Source organism: Bubalus bubalis, chromosome 2, assembly GCF_019923935.1.
Source record: "Bubalus bubalis isolate 160015118507 breed Murrah chromosome 2, NDDB_SH_1, whole genome shotgun sequence".
Lineage (NCBI taxonomy): Eukaryota > Metazoa > Chordata > Mammalia > Artiodactyla > Bovidae > Bubalus > Bubalus bubalis.
The window spans coordinates 105307858-105327945 of record NC_059158.1 but is presented as its reverse complement, the minus strand read 5'-3'; the positions used below and the strand labels follow the sequence as shown (position 1 = coordinate 105327945).

The following is a 20088-nucleotide window of genomic DNA, read 5'->3' as shown; positions in this document are numbered from 1 at the left end:
TTCATCTTCTCAGGCTCCCAGGCTACGTAAGACATTAGGATTGCACAGAATAGCAAATATGGCATGATAAAAAATATAGATAGATAGATGATTGATAGAAAAGTGATAGGTAAATGATGATAGAAGAATAATTTTGCTGGTAAAGAACCAGCTTGGCAAATAAAGAGATGCAAGTTTCCCTGGTAGGAAAAGATCTCTTAGAGAAAGAAATGGCAACCCACTCCAGTATTCTTGCCTGAGAAATTCCATGGACAGAGGAGACTGGCAGGCTACAGTCTATGGCATCACAAAAGAGTCAGATATGACTTAACGACTAAACAGCAATAGCAACATAGGCTACAAAAACAATATAAAATAATGTTTTATTTATTATCATCACCATATCCAAACAGTCCTCTCAAGGGAAAAAAAACACCCTTCTCTTGGTGACCTCTCTTCAGTCTAACATGTTTTTTTTCATTTATCAACAAATACTGTCTCTTTCATATCTTAAGAAGACAAAATTCTTCTTTCCATATGAATCCATAAAATATCTCTTAGATGAAAAACTTATTTCATTCATAAATAAGTAACTTAAAATGGACTGCTACTAAAATCAAGCAAACAAAAAAGTAAAGGAAAATTGATAATAAGTATTTTGTCATGATATTAAGAAGGAAAACAAACATTTATTGCAACGATTGTCTTTATGAAACAAGAATTTATTACAGAGATACAAGGAAGGTAAGACAAAATCAAAATAAGATAAAAGTTTAAAGGAAAAAGGGTTCAAGCATAAAAAAGAATGAAATAATGTCATCTGTAGCAACATGAATGGACCTAGAGATTGTCATACTGAATGAAGTAAGTCAGACAGAGAAAGACAAATATCATATGATATCACTTATATGTGGAATCTTCACTTCAGTTCAGTCACTCAGTCTAGTCTGACTATTTGTGACCCCATGGACTGCAGCACGCCAGGCCTCCCTGTCCATCACCAACTCCCGGAGTTCACTCAGACTCATGTCCATTGAGTCGGTGATGCCATCCAGCCATCTCATCCTCTGTCGTCCCCTTGTCCTCCCGCCTTCAATCTTTCCCAGCATCAGGGTCTTTTCAAATGAGTCAGTTCTTCACATGAGGTGGCCAAAGTATTGGAGTTTCAGCTTCAGCATCAGTCCTTCCAATGAACATTCAGGACTGATTTCCTTTAGGATGGACTGGTTGGATCTCCTTGCAATCCAAGGGACTCTCAAGAGTCTTCTCCAACACCACAGTTCAAAAGCATCAATTCTTCAGCACTCAGCTTTCTTTATAGTCCAACTCTCACATCCATTTATGATTACTAGAAAAAAACATAGCTTTTACTAGATGGACCTTTGTTGGCAAAGTAATGTCTCTGCTTTTTCATATGCTGTATAGATTGGTCATACCTTTTCTTCCAAGGAGCAAGCATCTTTTAATTTCATGGTGGCAGTCACCATCTGCAGTGACTTTGGAGCCCCCCAAAATAAAATCTCTCACTGTTTCCATTGTTTCCCCATCTATTGGCCATGAAGTGATGGAACCAGATGCCATGATCTTAGTTTTCTGAATGTTGAGTTTTAATGTGGAATCTTAAAAAATGGTTATTTACCAAACAAAAAGAAGGACTTATGAAACAAATAAAAGAGAAAAATACACCAAATAAAGCAATCTCAGTAATAATAGGAACATTGTCAAAACCATAAATGACAGTAGAAACTTCTAATGACAAAGAAAAATACAGGAGTGAGAAAAAGATGAGGGGTAGTCTGATCCTGGACCCGATATTAACATATTCTGCCAGCATTAGATATAGAGACACATAATAAGTGTTTTAAATATTCTAATTTTTCACACATCTGTCATTTAGATTACTATTGAAAAGAAAATTGTTATATGGCAGTATCTTTGCAATCTAGTGAAAATATTGTTTTCAGCATTAAAAAATCTCTCTATGAAAAACAACTAGGGCCCCCATTCAAATTTCCAGGCCAAGAAATCATGTTTGAATTCTCCTTCCTCAAAGATCATCCCAGTGAAATAAGAGAAAATATATGTTGGGAAAGAAAAACAATAAACAAGTGGTGCTGAAAAGAGAAAAAGTGCCATCAGCAAACAAGAAATAAAAGTTCCAGGAAGACTGAAAGCAGATGGGATCAAACACGTGAACATACTAGAGCAAAAGAAGCATCATTCCCAGACACTATTATTAGGTACAGTTCTTGCTTGGGATGTCCTAGAAAATATCCAACCTTAGAGTTGACAACAACAACAACAAAAAAAAGAGTAACAATGGGCAAGAGGGCAGTAAGTAAAGTAATGCCCAAAATATTGTATCTAACATGTCAAAAGCTGAGCCCCTCTCCATTTGCCTTGCATCAAGGAAGAGAACAGGCTCAACTGAGAACAGGTTCTACAAGGACAAATGAGAGGATGCTGGCATCTGAGAAGGAAGGCAGTGGAAAATGAAATGTCTCAGGTCTTCTACAGCAGACACAGAGTTGGAGAACTTTGCTCAGAAGCAAAATAGTACAAGTGCTCCATATCCCCATATAAGTCCTCCTTACTTGGTAGCTGAAGACCTCTAGCCTGCTATCTGTGTTGTGCTGTGCTTGGTCACTCAGTTGTGCCTGACTCTTTGTGACACCAGGGACTGTAGCCCGCCAGGCTGCTCTGTCCATGGGGATTCTCCAGGTAAGGATACTGGAGATGCCCTCCTCCAGAGGATCTTCACAACCCAGGGATCAAACCCAGGTCTCTGGCATTGCAGGCGGATTCTTTGCCATCTTAGCCACCAGGGAAGCCCAAGAATACTGCAATGGGTGGTCTATCCCATCTCCAGGGGATCTTCACAACCCAGGGATAGAACTGGGGTCTCCTGCACTGCAGGCAGATTCTTTACCAGCTGAGCTACCATGGAAGCCCAGTCTACTATCTACTCAACACTGGTTCATCCTCACTCAGCCTGACAATTTAAGATCGGAGCCTGTTGCGGGACATAATAATAATAATTGCTAAGTCACTTCAGTCGTGTCCGACTCTGTGCAACCCCAGAGACGGCCCACCAGGCTCCCCCATCCCTGGGATTCTCCAGGCAAGAACACTGGAGTGGGTTGCCATTTCCTTCTCCAACGCATGAAAGTGGAAAGTGAAGTCGCTCAGTCATGTCCAACTGTTAGCGTCCCTATGGACTGCAGCCCACCAGGCTCCTCCATCCATGGGATTTTCCAGGCAAGAGTACTGGAGTGGGGTGCCATTGCCTTCTCCGAATAATAATAATAATAGTGTACAAATACAGAAGTACCCATGACCGTCATTTATTCTAGTTAATTTGTTCTTTTGTCAAAGGAGTATTCTGATATTTGAACATCCATCTTAAAGAAGTTCTAGATGGAGTGAAAAGAAATAGTAGGAAGAAGGATATATAATGCAAATAATATAAGAAAATGTTTTCTGACTGAAGGACTAGATGTAGATACATCTGAGTGAAATTTTACTTCTACAAGTTAAAGAGAAAATCTTTTTTTAAACCTGAAGGTAAAAGAAATTTACCTGCAAAGCATCAAGAATTAACTTGATGTCAAACATAACAGCAGAGATGCTAGAAGATATGGAACATTGCCTTTCAAAGTTAGAAAAATTTTAAAATTATAAATACTTAAATTAACAATTAAATATGAAGCAGTCTTTTAAAAAAATAGTTGATTTGTAATGTTGTGTTGCCTTCTTCTGTATAGCAAAGTGACTCAGTGGCACTACTGGTAAAGAAGCTTGTGACGCTAGTGGTAAAGAGTCTACATGCTAATGCAGGAGACAGAGGTGTGGGTTCAATTCCTGGGTCAGAAAGATCCCATGGAGGAGGACAGGGCGACCCACTCCAGTATTCTTGCCTGGAAAAGCTTTTGGACAGAGGAGCCTGGTGGACTACAGTCCATAGGGTCATAAAGAGTCAGACACAACTGAGCGACTTGGTATGCATGCACACATACATTTCTATATACATATATATATATATATATATACAATGAATATATACATAGTCTTTTTCATATTTTTTCATTATTATTTGTCACTATATACTGAATATAATTACCTGTGCAATACAGTATGACCTTGTTTTTATCAAAAACAGTCACTGAGATAGAATAAATAAGAAAATTTACCAACCACACACATCTGCAAAAAAAAAAAAATCATAACTCTTAAAAAAGAAATCCAAGAAGAAATAATAGTAGAATACAAGAGAAGAGTAGTAGTTGACTCTGACATAGAGCTGCACCATCCAATATGGTGGTCATAGACCACATGTGGCTGTTATTTAAAATAAGGTAAATAGAAATTCAGTTATTCAGTTGCATTAACCACATTTCAAGTATTCAGCAGACAGCCTATGTGGCCAGTGACTGCTGGTCTAAATAGTTAATATAGAGAATATTTCCATAATCATAAAAAGTTCTATTGGACAGTGCTTAATTGAAGAAATAAAGAGGCCTACAATGGAAGAAAACACACGAGACTCTGACTTCGATGAGATCTCCTTTGTGAAAAAAGTTAATGTGGGACCCAATCACAGTCACTTTCTTATAAATAGTGACTAATATTAACCCATAGATAAGCCACAAAATATTTATAGAGAATAAAACAAAATGTTGTAAACTTCAAGAGCATAAGCAATAATAACAAAGAATAAAGTTGGAAGTTATGAGAGAGAAGAGAAGGGTAAGGAAAAGTAAAATGCAATAAGTTCCTTATTTTCTTATGCACAGAGCTAATTTGGTATATTAAGATACAGAAATAGACAAAGGTAATTAATAATAACAAAGAGAGGGTACATAGATAAGTGGTAGAAACTATAGACTCTTAATCTTTTCTGATAAGGAGTGAATAAATACCATTCAAAGTTAATAAATTAATAAACAGAAATGTGATGTATTAACATAAAATAAGTAACAACAAAAGAACTAAAACAGAACTGTTAACAGTGACTGTCTTTGGACAGCAGGATTAGGTATTTACTTAGGTTTCATTGTATTAATCTTGTGTGGGTTAGTTTTCATTTTTACCAAGCAAGTATATTGCCTCTATAGTAAAAAAAAAAAAAATTTAATGATTATTATAAAGTCAAAGTTTTTCATATAAGATCAAATCATTCTTGTTTGACAATCAGAATTGTGTCAACTATTTTTAAGGTAGTCATTCTTGAAGGATGTGTATCTCACAATAAATTAGTAATAAATAAAGCCAGCAAAAGATACAGGATAAATACAAGCCATTGAAACAGAGTAGAAATTAAATTTAGAAAGAGTTTCCAATTATATCCTGTACTCAGCCACTGAATTTAAAGTGTGTGATCAGATCAGTTAGCAATATAAAGTTGGAAACACTTCAATTTAGAGGAGGAAATATGTGCCATTCAAAATGGTACAAAACCTCTCCTCAAATACATCTCTGAAACCAAGCAGGACCTTTAGAAGAATAGAAAAAGAAATGGGCAGCACTCTTTGGGGGCAGTCTGGGTGTTCCTCTGCTCAGTTGTTCTTGCCAGAGGGAGAAGCCAGAAGACCAAAGTATTGCGAGAATGACTCTTTTTGCGGTAGCTCTGGCCTCCTAGGAATTAGGAAGTGCCATAAATCTCAGGAGAGAGACTGTGCAGAATTCCCAGCCCATATTTCAGACTTCAGAGGTTCAGATGCATTTTGTTATATTCCAGAAAAACAAGCAGGCTTTTTGAGCCTACCTCTCAACCAGGCTCAAACTCTACATCTTCGTGGTTTGTCCATCGTTTGAGCTACCAAGAATGCTACCTAATCCACAGTTTGCAGCTATTTTTAACAGGCTCATCCGCATTGTTAAAAACTACCCATATTTTGGCAGATAAGTCAGTCAACTCTGAAAACAGTGTTGGTCTCTTAGATTTCCTTTTGGAAAGTGTCTAAGATTTATGGTGGGAATTACTCATGACAGCTGCATTCTTTCCACTGGGTTTAGACCACCATTTGGTCTAATAACTCCTAATTGTGTGTCTATCCTAGTCTAAGCTTCTTCAAAAAAAAAAAAAAGTGGAGGAGGGGGAGGACTTTTGAAAATCCCCTGCAGCAATACCCAGTGATTTCTGTCAACAGTAAACACTATTTTGGAACTTAAGAGTGTCAGCTGATGAACAAATAAAAGACATTTCAATGAATGTGGATTTTTTAAGAGAATTTTTCATCAACATTACATTAATGCTGGTCTGATAAAAATAAGCATACAATGTTTTAGTTTCATTGTGTTCCCAAAGTATTTTTAGCATAACAGGCAAAATTCCTGTCAGCATTTTCAGTCAGGGTATTTTCTTGAAAGAAGTACCTCATAAAGTTATTTTTCTCCAAACTTCACCAAGGCACAACATGTGTACCTTGAAGATATTGCTCATTTAAAAATCATAAGAGGTCTAATTATATTTCCAAAATAAGTAGCTTCCAGTCCAGCAAGGATAATGTGGTCATGAAAAGGATGTCCAAATCCACCAATTTACATTGGTTTGGTTTGGCATGACTTTCAAAGTTCTTGGAGCAAAAAGAGGATGGCACATGAAACTTTGTAATTTGGGTTCAATTCACAGGACTTGGGGTTTGCCATTCCATGAGCTGTTCAGGGAAGAGCTAATCAATTACAAGACTGTACCTATGTAATTTATAACTGCTAAAACTCACTGATGTGTTCCAGATTATTTTGCAAAATGTAATACCCTCCTTTTTAATATCTGCTTTGTCATTTTCACTCTATTTATGTAATTTAAAAAGTATGATAGCTGGGGAGCATGAGCCATTCAAAGCAGGAGCCACAAATGTCAGAGATTGTTATCCTTCATAAGATATATGGTGTTGATATATCTGAATCTAAAGGGCTTGGAAGTTCTGTCAAGTTAGATTCAAATTGCATCTAATGTGTTTTGCTTTACTCCTTTATACTTTCTGGTTTCCATCGTGAGCCACAGAGCGCTTTCTCTGCTGTGACTTAGGTCTGCAACCACAGTGGTCGCACTAGTCTGAATTATCCTCCCTGTCTCCATTCCCAGCACTCCCTTCTTTTGTTCCAGAAGAAAATTGGCTTATTAATTTAGAATGAGGCTGCTTTGTTTGAACAGTATAGTACCTTCCAATTGCTCATATGTAATATATTCAACCCATACTGCTCTTTCAAATGTTTTTGATTACTGAAGTTAAAAAAATATATAACTTCTACTGAAATTTATGAAAGATCAAAGGGATACTTCCTATGTAGTAACATCAAATTTCTATAAGAGAAAAAGTTTTTAGGTAGTAGGGAATTTCATTAATTGAAATTCAGTTTAAAACTCTAGACAACAGATGCATTTCAATAACATTTAAAATAATATTAGAAAAGAAAAATTTCTAGCTTCAAAAAAAGTGTACCTGATTTTATACCTATAGAGACATATTTATTAAAATGAGGCTTAATTAAGGTCTTTATTTGCCAAAAAAAATTGTTAGAATTCAAATGACTGTATTTACTACTGACCCTGGATAAAGGTCCAACTAATTAAAACTTTTTTTTCCACTTTATTGTAGTTGTTGTTAATTGACATTTCATTTTTAATCATTATTTTAAATAGGGCTAATTTGATTTCTTAAAAAAATGTATATTAAGATTTCTCATTTGGGAAATGTAGATCTGCACTTTCCCTCAATATTTCTATTTTTCAAACTAATATTTTTCTCAACTTCCTTCAGAGCAACTGATAACTCACAGGAAAAAAATCAAGATAATTTTCATTAGGGAAATTTTGTGATGACAAGCAGATGACCTCATTCAACATTCATGGTTCTGAATGGCCTTTGACTATTTCCAAACCAAAAAATTATCATCAAAGGCCCCAAAGTTGCCATTAATAAACATTTCTCTGTAGACAATATGGAGCCACTGAAGGTCATTTTGGAGAATAGCTTCAAAATATTTTTTGTAATGGCTACTTGTTCAGAAATATTACAGATACCCCCAATAGGGAAAAATTTGAAAGGGAGACACATACTTGAATGCATAAGTTTTAATATTTTAAAAAGCTATAACATTTTTTAAAAACACAGAAGTTCAAGTTAAGTCAGAAAGATTATCTACATGACAAAGCAAAGAAGAAAATGGTATAAAATTACAAAGTTCCGAGTACACGTACATAAACTGAAGACCAACATAGTCCAGTGCAAAAACTGAAAATCAAATGTTGGAAAAGTTTTAATTGACTATCACATTTAAGTTGTCAAGTGCACATTGTGCTTAAAAACAAACTGGAGTGCACTTTGATTAATGGAGCTATTTTATACATCACGAAAACAAGGACACATTTGTTTTTATAAATGTATGTGTCTTAGATATTTTCACCACATACTAATAGGTGTTCCACCTCATCTAAATTCCTCATAAATCCATAGTTCTCAGGAAGGGACAGACGCTTGCTAATTTATTGTTAGACTATTCTAGAACTACAAAGAAAGAAAGTCGCTCAGTCGTGTCTGACTCTTTGTGACCCCATGGACTGTAGCCTACCAGGCTCTTCCGTCCATGGGATTTTCCAGGCAAGAATACTGGAGTGGGGTGCCATTTCCTTCTCCAGGGGATCTTCCCGACCCAGGGATTGAACCTGGGTCTCCTCCATTATAGGTAGACGCTTTACCATCTGAGCCACCAGGGAAGTCAGAACTACAAAATTCACACCAATTAATATATTTGTTAATAGCCATTCAGTTTTATTGAAATTGTATAGAAGTTATTACATGGAAGAATAAAACCATAGTGTGGACTAGTAGGTGAGGCACAGAGGATTTTTCAGGCAGTGAAAATACTCTGTATGATGCTTTAATGATGGATACATGTCATTATCCATTGTCATTATGGGGGCTTCCTAGGTGGTGCTAATGGTAAAGAACCCACTTGCCCATGCAGGAGACATAAAAGACTCGGGTTCGATCCCTGGGTTCAAAGATCCCCTGGAAAAGGGCATGGCAACTCACTCCAATATTGCTCTCTGGAGAATCCCATGAACAGAGGAGCCTGGCAGTTACAGTCCAAAGGGTTGCACATAGTCAGAAACAACTAAAGTGACTTAGCACGCATGCACATGTCATTATACATTTGTCCAAACCAATAGACTGTACAACACCAGGGCTGAACCGTAATGTAAACTATGGACTTTAGATGTATTGGTGGTGTTCCTCAGTTTTAACAAATGTATCACTCTGGTAGGAGATGTTGACAACAGGAGAGGCTATACCTGTGTAGGGGCCAGGGTTAGGTAGGAAATCGCTGTACCTTTCCTTCAATTTTGATGTAAAATGAAAGTTGCTCTAAAAATAATGTCTTAAAACTGAATGAATAATGGCTTTGATTTATGCCATTAGTACTAGTATTACACATTATGTCAGTCTGTCCTAAGTTACTGATGATATATTTTGCACAGCAGCAGAAATGTTCTTACTATAAAGTACATAAAAATAGAGATTGTAAAACAATGAAGGAATTCATTTCATGTCCGTAGAGACTTCAAAAAGACTTTATTCTGTTATACCATGACAGTAATTTTTATCAGTTTGTGTAATACTAACTATTGTGAATGACAATGTCTAACAATGGTGCTATATCACCTCCTTAGAGAAACTGCAGAGCTGCTGACCTCTATGTTACTGTGGAAAATTCTGAAAGAGATGGGAATACCAGACCACCTGATCTGCCTCTTGAGAAATTTGTATGCAGGTCAGGAAGCAACAGTTAGAACTGGACACGGAACAACAGACTGGTTCCAAATAGGAAAAGGAGTATGTCAAGGCTGTATGTTGTCACCCTGTTTATTTAACTTATATGCATAGTACATCATGAGAAACGCTGGACTGGAAGAAACACAAGCTGGAATCAAGATTGCTGGGAGAAATATCAATAACCTCAGATATGCAGATGACACCACCCTTATGGCAGAAAGTGAAGAGGAACTCAAAAGCCTCTTGATGAAAGTGAAAGTGGAGAGTGAAAAAGTTGGCTTAAAGCTCAACATTCAGAAAACGAAGATCATGGCATCCGGTCCCATCACTTCATGAGAAATAGATGGGGAAACAGTGGAAACAGCGTCAGACTTTATTTTTGGGGGCTCCAAAATCACTGCAAATGGTGACTGCAGCCATGAAATTAAAAGACGCTTACTACTTGGAAGGAAAGTTATGACCAACCTAGATAGCATATTCAAAAGCAGAGACATTACTTTGCCAACAAAGGTTCGTCTAGTCAAGGCTATGGTTTTTCCTGTGGTCATGTATGGATGTGAGAGTTGGACTATAAAGAAAGCTGAGCGCCAAAGAATTGATGCTTTTGAACTGTGGTGTTGGAGAAGACTCTTGAGAGTCCCTTGGACTGCAAGGAGATCCAACCAGTCCATCCTGAAGGAAATCAGCCCTGGGATTTCTTTGGAAGGAATGATGCTAAAGCTGAAACTCCAGAACTTTGGCCACCTCATGCAAAGAGTTGACTCATTGGAAAAGACTCTGATGCTGGGAGGGATTGGGGGCAAGAGGAGAAGGGGACGACAGAGGATGAGATGGCTGGATGGCATCACTGACTCGATGGATGTGAGTCTCAGTGAACTCCGGGAGTTGGTGATGGACAGGGAGGCCTGGCATGCTGCGATCATGGGGTCGCAAAGAGTCGGACACGACTGAGCGACTGATCTGATCTGATCTGAATATCATCTAAGTCTCTTTGAGGGCCTGGGCACATCAAGGAATATGCAATCCTGACATTAAAATTATGTTATCAACATTTCTTATTGACAATAATAGTGTCTGAATAAGTGTTTCTCTTTTCATTTTCCTGTTTCTCCATTTTCTTCTTTTTCATAACTGAGTCATGGAAATAACCAGATGATATAGATGTAAATAAGTATGTGGAAAACAAGTGGTTTATTATCCAAACCACTGCCAGGATAAGTTATTTTGAATTATAGATGACTAATTTTAAAATAATCTGAAACTGTTGTCACTATCTTGTCAAGGATTTCTTTTTATTTTTCCCCTCTGTAATGGAGTATCCTATTACCTACAATACACTATAGACTATCAAAGTAGTTATACATCGAGAGTAGAATTTTCATTCTGTAGTTTCAAATAATCAGAGCAATACATGTTATGCCATAGGGACTGCATGAAAAAGAAAATGAAACTAAATAGAAATGAATTGGAATCCCTAGGAATAGAATAAAATGAATAGAATAGAATAGAACAGAGTAAGAATAGAATATGAATAGGAGAAAGGGAAGAAAAGGAGAAAGAAAAGTGAGAAAGCAGTAAAGGGCAGAGAAGGAAGGAAGAATTTTTAAGGAAGGGAAACTTCACAAACACTTTGGGTTACTTTATCTTTCCAACAAGGGTCAATAATACACATATACATGAAGGTTCTTCTGCCTACGGTACCCTCAGGTTGATTTCTGTCATTGGGAATGAATCATAACTATACTGTGAAATTCCATGCTACCTACTGCTCTTCTATGGTTCAACTACAATCAAGTTTGTCGATGGTTAGCTGTTACTGAACTTAACGATTAGTTTATTTGGATTAAAATTTTGAAGACTACTTGCTTTAGGAAAAAGAATTTTGTTTTCTCGGTGAGGAAGAGATAGTATAATTATTATCTTCCTTTTATCATCTCATTCTTAAAAGAGTGAATAAAAAACATGCCCTTTTGTTTTCAGGTCTAGATGTTGATGGAATATATCGTGTTAGTGGCAATCTGGCAACAATACAGAAGTTAAGATTTATCGTCAACCAAGGTAAGTGATTTCTTTACTTCAGACCTTTTTTCAAGTAGTTTTGTCTCTAACAATATTTCACACTCTCTGCTGTGTGTATTATGAATATAGTTTATTTGAAGATGAGTACAATAAAAAGGACTAGCTAATACATTGTGTGAAATAAATAACAAGTAAAATATGAACTTAAAATGAAGAAGAGAATAATGAGTAAAAAAAAAATAAACTAGCTTTGAAAAATGTTGCTGACATATAATACACATTTAATATATGTTGATAATTGAATAAATAAATGAATAGTGGGAAATGTAAGAGTCAAAATCACAAAATGTTAGAAAATATATAATAGGTAAGTAAAACAATAAAAATTGTGAAATACATGTATCATCAAAGGATTACAAACTAGAACAACAATGAAATACTACCACAAGCCTATTAGAATAGCTAAAATTTAAAACACTGCACCAAATGCTGACAGGGATGTGGAGCAACAGGAGCTCTCATTCATACTAGTAGAAATGAAAAATAGTACAGCTAACTCAGAAAATACCTTAGCAGTTTATTATGAAAATAAACTTATTCTTACCTTATTACCCAGCAGTTGTACTCCTTAGTATTTACCCAAATGAGTTCATTTCTTATGTTCATACACAAAAAAACTGCACAAAATATCTTCATTAATTTTATTCATAATTGGTAAAATTTTAAGGCATCCAAGATTTCCTTCAATAGGTGACTAGATAAACAAACCATAAAACATCCCTATAATGGAATATTATTTACTGACAAAAAGAAATGAGCTATCAAGTCATGAAAAGGCTTGGAGAAAACTTAACTGCATATTGCTAGGTGAAGGAAGCCAGTCTGAAAATGCTATATACTATATCATCTCAGCTATATGACATTTTGGAAAAGGCAAAACTATGGAGATTGTAAAAGATCAGTGATAGTAAAGGATTTGAGGGGAGAGAGAGAAGAATGAGTGAGCATGGGGGATTTTTAGGGCCATGAAACTATTCTGTTTGATACTGTATAGGTGGAGACATGTCATTATACATTTATCAAAATCTAAATAATATATAACCCTGAGTGAACCTTAATGAAAACTATGGACTTTAATTAATAATAACTTATAAATATTGGCTCATCAGTTGTAACAAATGTACTACATTAATGCAAGATCTTACTAATAAGGGAAATGGTGGGGGAGTGGACAAATGTAAGGGGGGTATATTGGAAACTATATTTTCTATTAAGCTTTCCTGTAAACCTAAACTTTCTCTTAAAAAAGATGAGAATTTAAAAAATAATAATTAGGAAGTGTTGAAGAAAATAAAAGATGAAAACATCTTGAGAGGTTATTACAGATAGCTCGTAAGTTTAGAGTTATACATGTGGGATAAAAACGAGACACTCTCTCCTTGTGTCCTTGGCATCTATTTAATTCTCCTATGCTCTGTTTTTTTATCTGTAAAAACAGGAAGGAGGTGCTTTGGAAATACTTATGAGAATGAAATGAGATAAGATGTGGTATTCCCTTAGTAACATAACAGACTCATGGTAGTTGTTCAGTACATCTAAGTTTCCCTTTCACTTAAAAAGTCAACAGTGTTTAATTGCCTTCAGGAGAATTTATACAGTCTTCATAATCTGGCTTCCCACCTACTTCTAGCCAGATGCAGGCCCTCAGAATTTCTTTCACAATACATTCATAACTGTACTTCCTTATTTACATGCTGTTGTATTTCTTAATGCTTTTGCATACACTCTTTCATCTACTTTCAATATCCTCCTATCTTTTCCTTCCTATCCCACATACAAAAACTTCCTGTCTCATTAGATTTATCCTTATTCTTCAAGGCTCAGATTATAAATCATTTTCTCCAGGGAGCTTGCAACATTCCTTCAGTCAGATTCCTTCTCTGGGTGCCCATTATGCTGGGTAGTTAAATTTGCATTCGTACAAGCATATCTAACTTCTAAAATTCCATCTATTATAAGACCCAGATATTTAATGCCATTCTTTTAAAGAGAATTTTATCAAATATATTCAGTGATTATATTTCAGAAGCATTACAATTTGAAAGTCTTGGAATAAGAAAAAAGAGCATACTGTTTGAAATATCTGTCTCCTCCCTGAATCTCTATACACCTAAAAAGGTAGGATTTAAATAAGTCTTGTATCTACCCTCATTAACCAGTAGCTCTTGGAGTCTCCATGCAGGGAGCTTTTAATATCTGTTGTATATTGTCTGTGTGTGTGTGTTGCAAATAGGAGAAGTATTAATACTAAGAAGCATTAACCTCCCCAGCAGTTCAGCTTGGGTTGAACCATGCTTTTAAGTGTTAACTACAATGCTTTTGGCCAGTGGCCACGTGCTTCTTATTTCTGAGCATCTCTGTAACTTCCCGTGTGAGTCAGCTGGTAAAGATTCTGTCTGCAGTGTGGGAGGCCTGGGTTCTATCCCTGGGTTGGGAAGATTACCTGAAGAAGGGAAAGGCTACCCACTCCAGTATTCTGGCCTGGATAATTCCATGTACTGTATAGTCCATGGGGTCACAAAGAATTGTACACGACTGAGCTACTTTCACTTACACTGTAACTAAGAATCTGTTTGCTCACTAATATGTACTTTTGTCTTTCAGAATTACTGTCCTTCATGGGCAGAAGGCAGAACTGAACATTACCTTATGTATTCGTATTGGTCCCATTGGCCTGAACCAGAGTACCCCCTCTGTGGATAAAAATTGGATAAAATAGCCCCAGCTTTTTATAACCATTCTTGTTTATAACCAGCTAAAATCATTCTTGTAATATATTTCATACAAAAACCATATCCTGATTGGGATTCTAGACAGCTGGGCAACACATTTCTTCTACAAAGAAGAAATCTCAAAACAGAAGCCATGCTAGAAACAAACACTAGTTGCATTTCCTGCCTTTAAAAAAATTATGCTCAGCAGTTTGAAAAGACAAAAAAAAATCTGCAATGAAAATATGAAATCTGTCCATCTCATCTTTTGAAAAACTTCAGCATCCTCTGGGCCTGTGTAACTGCTCATGTTTCCATGAAAGCTGACAATGTAAAGCTGGACAGAGGCCTGAGTTGGTATCTGGTAGCACAGAATTGTCAGTAAACTGTCTCCCTGGTTTATAGCACTGTCAGAATGCAATACACTCAGCACAAATTATGCTGTATTAGAACCTTTGATACTAATGATTTTGTCCAAGCTATGTTGTGTTCTTTTTTTTTTTTTTTTTTGATTAGATGATAAAAGATAGCCACCAGGGAAGCCCAAAAGATATGCCAGTCTCCCTCAAATTTTACTAATCAGATTATCTTGTGAATGAAATTACAGGAATGGAGCTGTAACATTTGTTCTAACACCATACCTTCCCCTTCTACATGCTGGTTGCTGACAACAGAGCTGACATAGGAGAGAATCAGTGCTGGATACAAAGAGACTGAATGTGTACATCATTGTGATTTCCTCTCTGTGTGTCTATGTATGTGAGTGAATATGTGTGTGTGTGTTTGCACGCATGTGCAAGGCAATAAAGTGGCAGTCCAGTGATAATTCCTTGAAAAGCAAAACGGGATATGTGAATGCAATGCATTCTTTTTTGTATTCTAAGATAGAGCATAGCTGGTTTTGGCATACCCTCTCTGTATTAACACCTTTTATCTCCTCCATGTTCACATTCCACAATGTTTCCTTTTCAGAAGGTTCTAAATGTATATTTTTTAAATGAATAAGCCCTACCCACCATTAGACTAGACAAATGAAAACTGATTTTGGTGATTTTCAAGAACAGTTTAATTGCAATTTATGTATTTCACTAACTTTCTTGAATGCTATAATCATCAGCAATTCTAAATACACCAGTTGAATGATTCAATTTGTTTTGGTTTTTTGTTTGATTCACTAAATCAGTAGGAATTGGATACCCTTATTATACTTCCAGATCAGATGGCATACAAGTTAAATTCAAAGTGATCACTTTTGAAAAGCATTTCCTAATTGTAACTGGTAATGATGAGGATAATAATAATTATTATTATAAAAGTAGCTAACATATTTTCATAATTTATTATGTGCCAGGCACTCTACCAAGTGTTTTACTTATTTAATTTAGTCCTACCATTCCATAGAATGTGGGTTATTACTGTTTCCATTTTGAAGGTGAGGAAACTGAGACCCAGAAATGTTAAATAATGTCCTAAGGTCATAAAACAAGTGAGTGAGAGGGCTCGGACTAGATCCCACAGCTCTGTGTCTCAGAGCCAGTGCCAAAAACCACTGCTGGGTTTGACTTTGCCCATTCATTGATTCTTTATTACCTCCTTACAAAAGTGAAGATCAGTCTCTTCATGTTTTATCCACTTCTTAGTGGCTTTCTATTTTCTGGTGTTTGTAAGTGACAAGTACTGTCATAGGAGTTTGACTGAAACTTTTCAAGAAAGAGAAATGCCTGGGAAAATGCCAAATGCTACAGTTAGGAAGAAGTCTGACGCCTGATGCTACCATTCCCAGTAGAGCTTCATGTATCTATGTTTGGAACAAGAAACTATCACAGATTCTGTTGCGACCCTCACAAAGAGTCATGAAAGACTCTAGATTCACTGGCTATTGATGCATTAGTGAGCCGTGCTCTTCCGTTTGTTATATTTGGTGACAACTTTCAGTGACATTTTGCTGATGCTTCTCCTCCATTCTACAAGGGCAGCCCCTTGTAGAAACTAGTCTATGATCAAATAAACTAGACTGTGATCTTAGATGTCAACTTATCATCAGCCAGTGACACTGCGTTGATTCTTTAGAACGATCTGTGATGCGACTTGTGTGGGGGTCCTTTTACAAAGGACAGACTTTAGTACTGAGGATGCTGCATCACTGTCTTGAGAACTTCTGAAAGTGGGTCTTAAAAATCCCACCAATCTGAACACCCCCTCCTTTGACACCAGAATTCTGGTTTGAGCTGCCCATCGGGCTTATTGGTCAAACTCTAAATTCAGTTCAGACTCCCTTTTATATTACTTAGATGCTCTCTTTCACTCTTTAAAAAAAAAGGACAAGGAAGACTGGCATTCTTTTTGGAAAATACTAACTGCAAAACTTCCTGAGCCTGTGAGACAATAGAGGACTGTGAGGCACAGAGAGAAGAACTGATTGAGCGTTTTCCAAACTGGTGTTTCTTGGTACACATAACAAATCTTCCCTCTAAGCATTTCTCTGAACTGGAAGAAGTTACTTCTTACCAGAATTTTAGACATGCTTTCCATATATAGAAAAATAATTTAAAGGAACATTCTCAGGGACACCCTCCTTCACTTTTTCACACCCAGAGGAACAAAATATATAAATGCCATAAATCTCCATGGCCAAGAATCTTAATTGGGTATGTGGGTGTGTGTACGTGTGTGTGTGCATACGATTGTATGTGTGTTATTTTAAAATGGAAGAAGATTTTTTCCCATTAATTTACAGTCTTATACTTTGCATATCTTTATTCACCCAGACCTTACTGGCATAATAATCCAAATTAAATATTGGCTTAAAGAGATGAACTTGCTTATTTTGATCATGCTAAGAATAAGCTCCATTGAAAATAAACTATTAGAGGAACAATTTTGTGTTGCCAGCTATATCTAAACTACTTTTATATAGATTTGTACCACAAAGCAAAAGAAAGCAAAGCATTAACTTTAGTAGCTATCCTGGTGCTTTTCATATTATTTGCAGCATCAAAAATTGAATAAGAGAAGAGGAAAGCGAGAAAGAATGTGAACAATTGGCAGTTTCACCATGAAATAAGCAATTGGATGAAACAGGAAAAGATCTGGAAAAGGATTTCAAAACTTCTAGTTCTGTTCTCATAAAATAGCCCTTGTATCAAGTCCATTCATTTTTCTATTAAGAGAGTTTATATTGCCCTCTTATTATTTTTAAAACGAGGTATTTCCTTAAGCCCACTCCCCTCTCATCACCAACCACAGCAACAACAAAACAAACTGTGTTATTTGCTTTATCCATTCCACAGGGCGGTTTTTTGGTAAGTTGAATCATTGATATTGCACCTTTCTGGCTTCCATGTGACAAGATTATCTTTTAACAATGATTTATTTTTCCCATTAAAGCTGAAAAGATCACTTGATCATAAAGGGCCAGACTCTAACATCATTCAGGGCTTTGGAAACTTTCTCAGACCTCATTTTTCAGCTACATTGAGTCAGAGGGCTCAAAGACTATTGATGCCAAAGCTTGTATTGCTTCCTAGCTGCTTAAGAAAATGTATTTGTTATTAGTAAGTAATGCTAAACACAGAGGTTGAAACAATAAGATCTTCACATGCACATATATTTATAAAGTTTTTAGTTTCATGTAATATTCGAATAATAACTTTCAAATATGTTTAGTGTTTAAAGTAAACAAATTCTACCTACTTATTTTTAAACAAATCACACCATTCATTTATTGTGAACTATATTTTATAATTCATTATATACCAAGCAATAAGGAACTGACTTAACTCTGTGGTGAAACAATCAAAGACAGAGATCATCTAGTCAGGAAAGAGCACTGGGTCAGCATCGATGAAACTGCCTCCTTATCTTCATTCCAAGCTATTTGTTAGTCTAATAAAAACTACGTTAACCCCTTCGAATCACAGACTCTTCATTTCCAAAATGGGAATAATAATGAAAATGTAAGGACTTTAAAAACTCTGAATCAAGCAATGATAATCAGTATTAGATTTAATTAAGATGACAAGTGGTTACTTGAAATCAAATCAATATTACTTAATTGTCTTAATAATAACATGATACTAAATATTAATAATCAAATATGGCTTTTGGCTTCCACATGATTGAGTTTTCTCTGATGATAATAATATTATTTTTCTTTAGAGACTATCCAGTGATTTGTCTCATACCTAGCCAAATTCATAGGAAGTCTGGGTTAGCTTTATCTTATCCAAAGGCTTTTGGGAAATTCCAGATTCCAAAAGAATATCCTCATGTTCATTAGAGAGGAGGAGTAAATTCTACTGAAATTTTCAGATCTACTTTAGTTGTGCTTTTTCCACTGGGTCAAAAAATTGAGTCCAGAAATTAGACCGGTCAGAGGTGTGCAACTACCAATCTTCAAGCAAACCTCTATGGATATTTATAAAAATCCATCATCATCATTTATCATTATTATTAGAATTAATGCATAGTCATTAAAAATTAGTAGAAAAAAACATTGAACTTACTTCTATTCTAAACAAAGTCTAAAGCATTGGTTCCCAGCCCTGACTATGTTTCAAAATTGTATTGGTTATCTACTGCTGGGTAACAATGTTACCAGCAACTTAGCTGCTTAAGCAACACACATTTATAATTTCCCAGTTTTTGTGGGTCAGAGGTAGACTAGCTGAATTCTGCATAAGACTGCAGTCAAGGTGTCAGCCAGGCATGGACCCTGATCTGGAAGCTCAAGTGGGGAGAGGTCTACTTCCAAGCTCCCATGGTTGTTGGCAGGATTTAGTTCCTTATAGGTTGTTGAGCTTAAGGCCTCAACAGTACTGGCTGTTGGTCAAAGGCCTTGTGGACCTCCCCATATATTCATATACCATCTCACAACGTGGCAGCTTTCTTCATCAGAGCAGTTAGGGACAGAGACCAGTGGCTGAAGCAAAGTTATACTCTTTTGTAAGATATCAAAAAGGTTATAACTCAACACCTTTGGTGCATGCTGTTGGTTAGAAGCAAGTTGTGGTTCCTATCCATACCTTAGAGGAGGGGATTACAGAAGGCATGAACACAAGGAGGAAGAGATAATCAGGGATCATTGTAAAGTCTGTCTGCCACAAGAATCAAGTAGTGGGACCTTTTATGTTTTTTTATTTTATTTATTTTTTACAGATCATGGCCACTGTTTATTTATTTTTAAAAATAGTGTATAGTTGCTTTACAATGTTGTGTTTCTGCTGTCCAACAAAGTGAATCAGCTATATGTGTGTATATATATATATATATCTCCCTTCCTTCTTGAGCCTCCCTCCCTCCCACCTACCATCCCACTCTGCTAGGTCATCACAGAGCACGAGGCCCTCCCTGTCTTATAGAGCAACTTCCCACTAGCTATCCATTTTACACATGGTAATGAATATATTTCAATGCTGCTCTCCAAATTCGTCCCCCATTCTCCTTCCCCCGCTGTGTCCACAAGTCCATTTTCTATGTCTGTATCTCTATTCCTGCCCTGCATATTTGATTTTTGAAGTTCAGTCATAAAAACTCTGATG

At 36.2% G+C, this 20088-nt stretch overlaps 1 protein-coding gene across 3 annotated transcripts in view; it reads left to right on the top strand.

The window, feature by feature from the left end:
* ARHGAP15 (Rho GTPase activating protein 15) overlaps positions 1-20088 on the top strand; it is a 698570-nt gene that overhangs the window by 471563 nt on the left and 206919 nt on the right. For all 3 annotated transcript variants that reach the window (XM_025261723.2, XM_025261725.2, XM_025261734.2), the window contains one exon: positions 11739-11816. In XM_025261723.2, coding sequence (XP_025117508.1) covers positions 11739-11816 — 78 coding nt within the window. The remainder of the gene's footprint in view (positions 1-11738; positions 11817-20088) is intronic.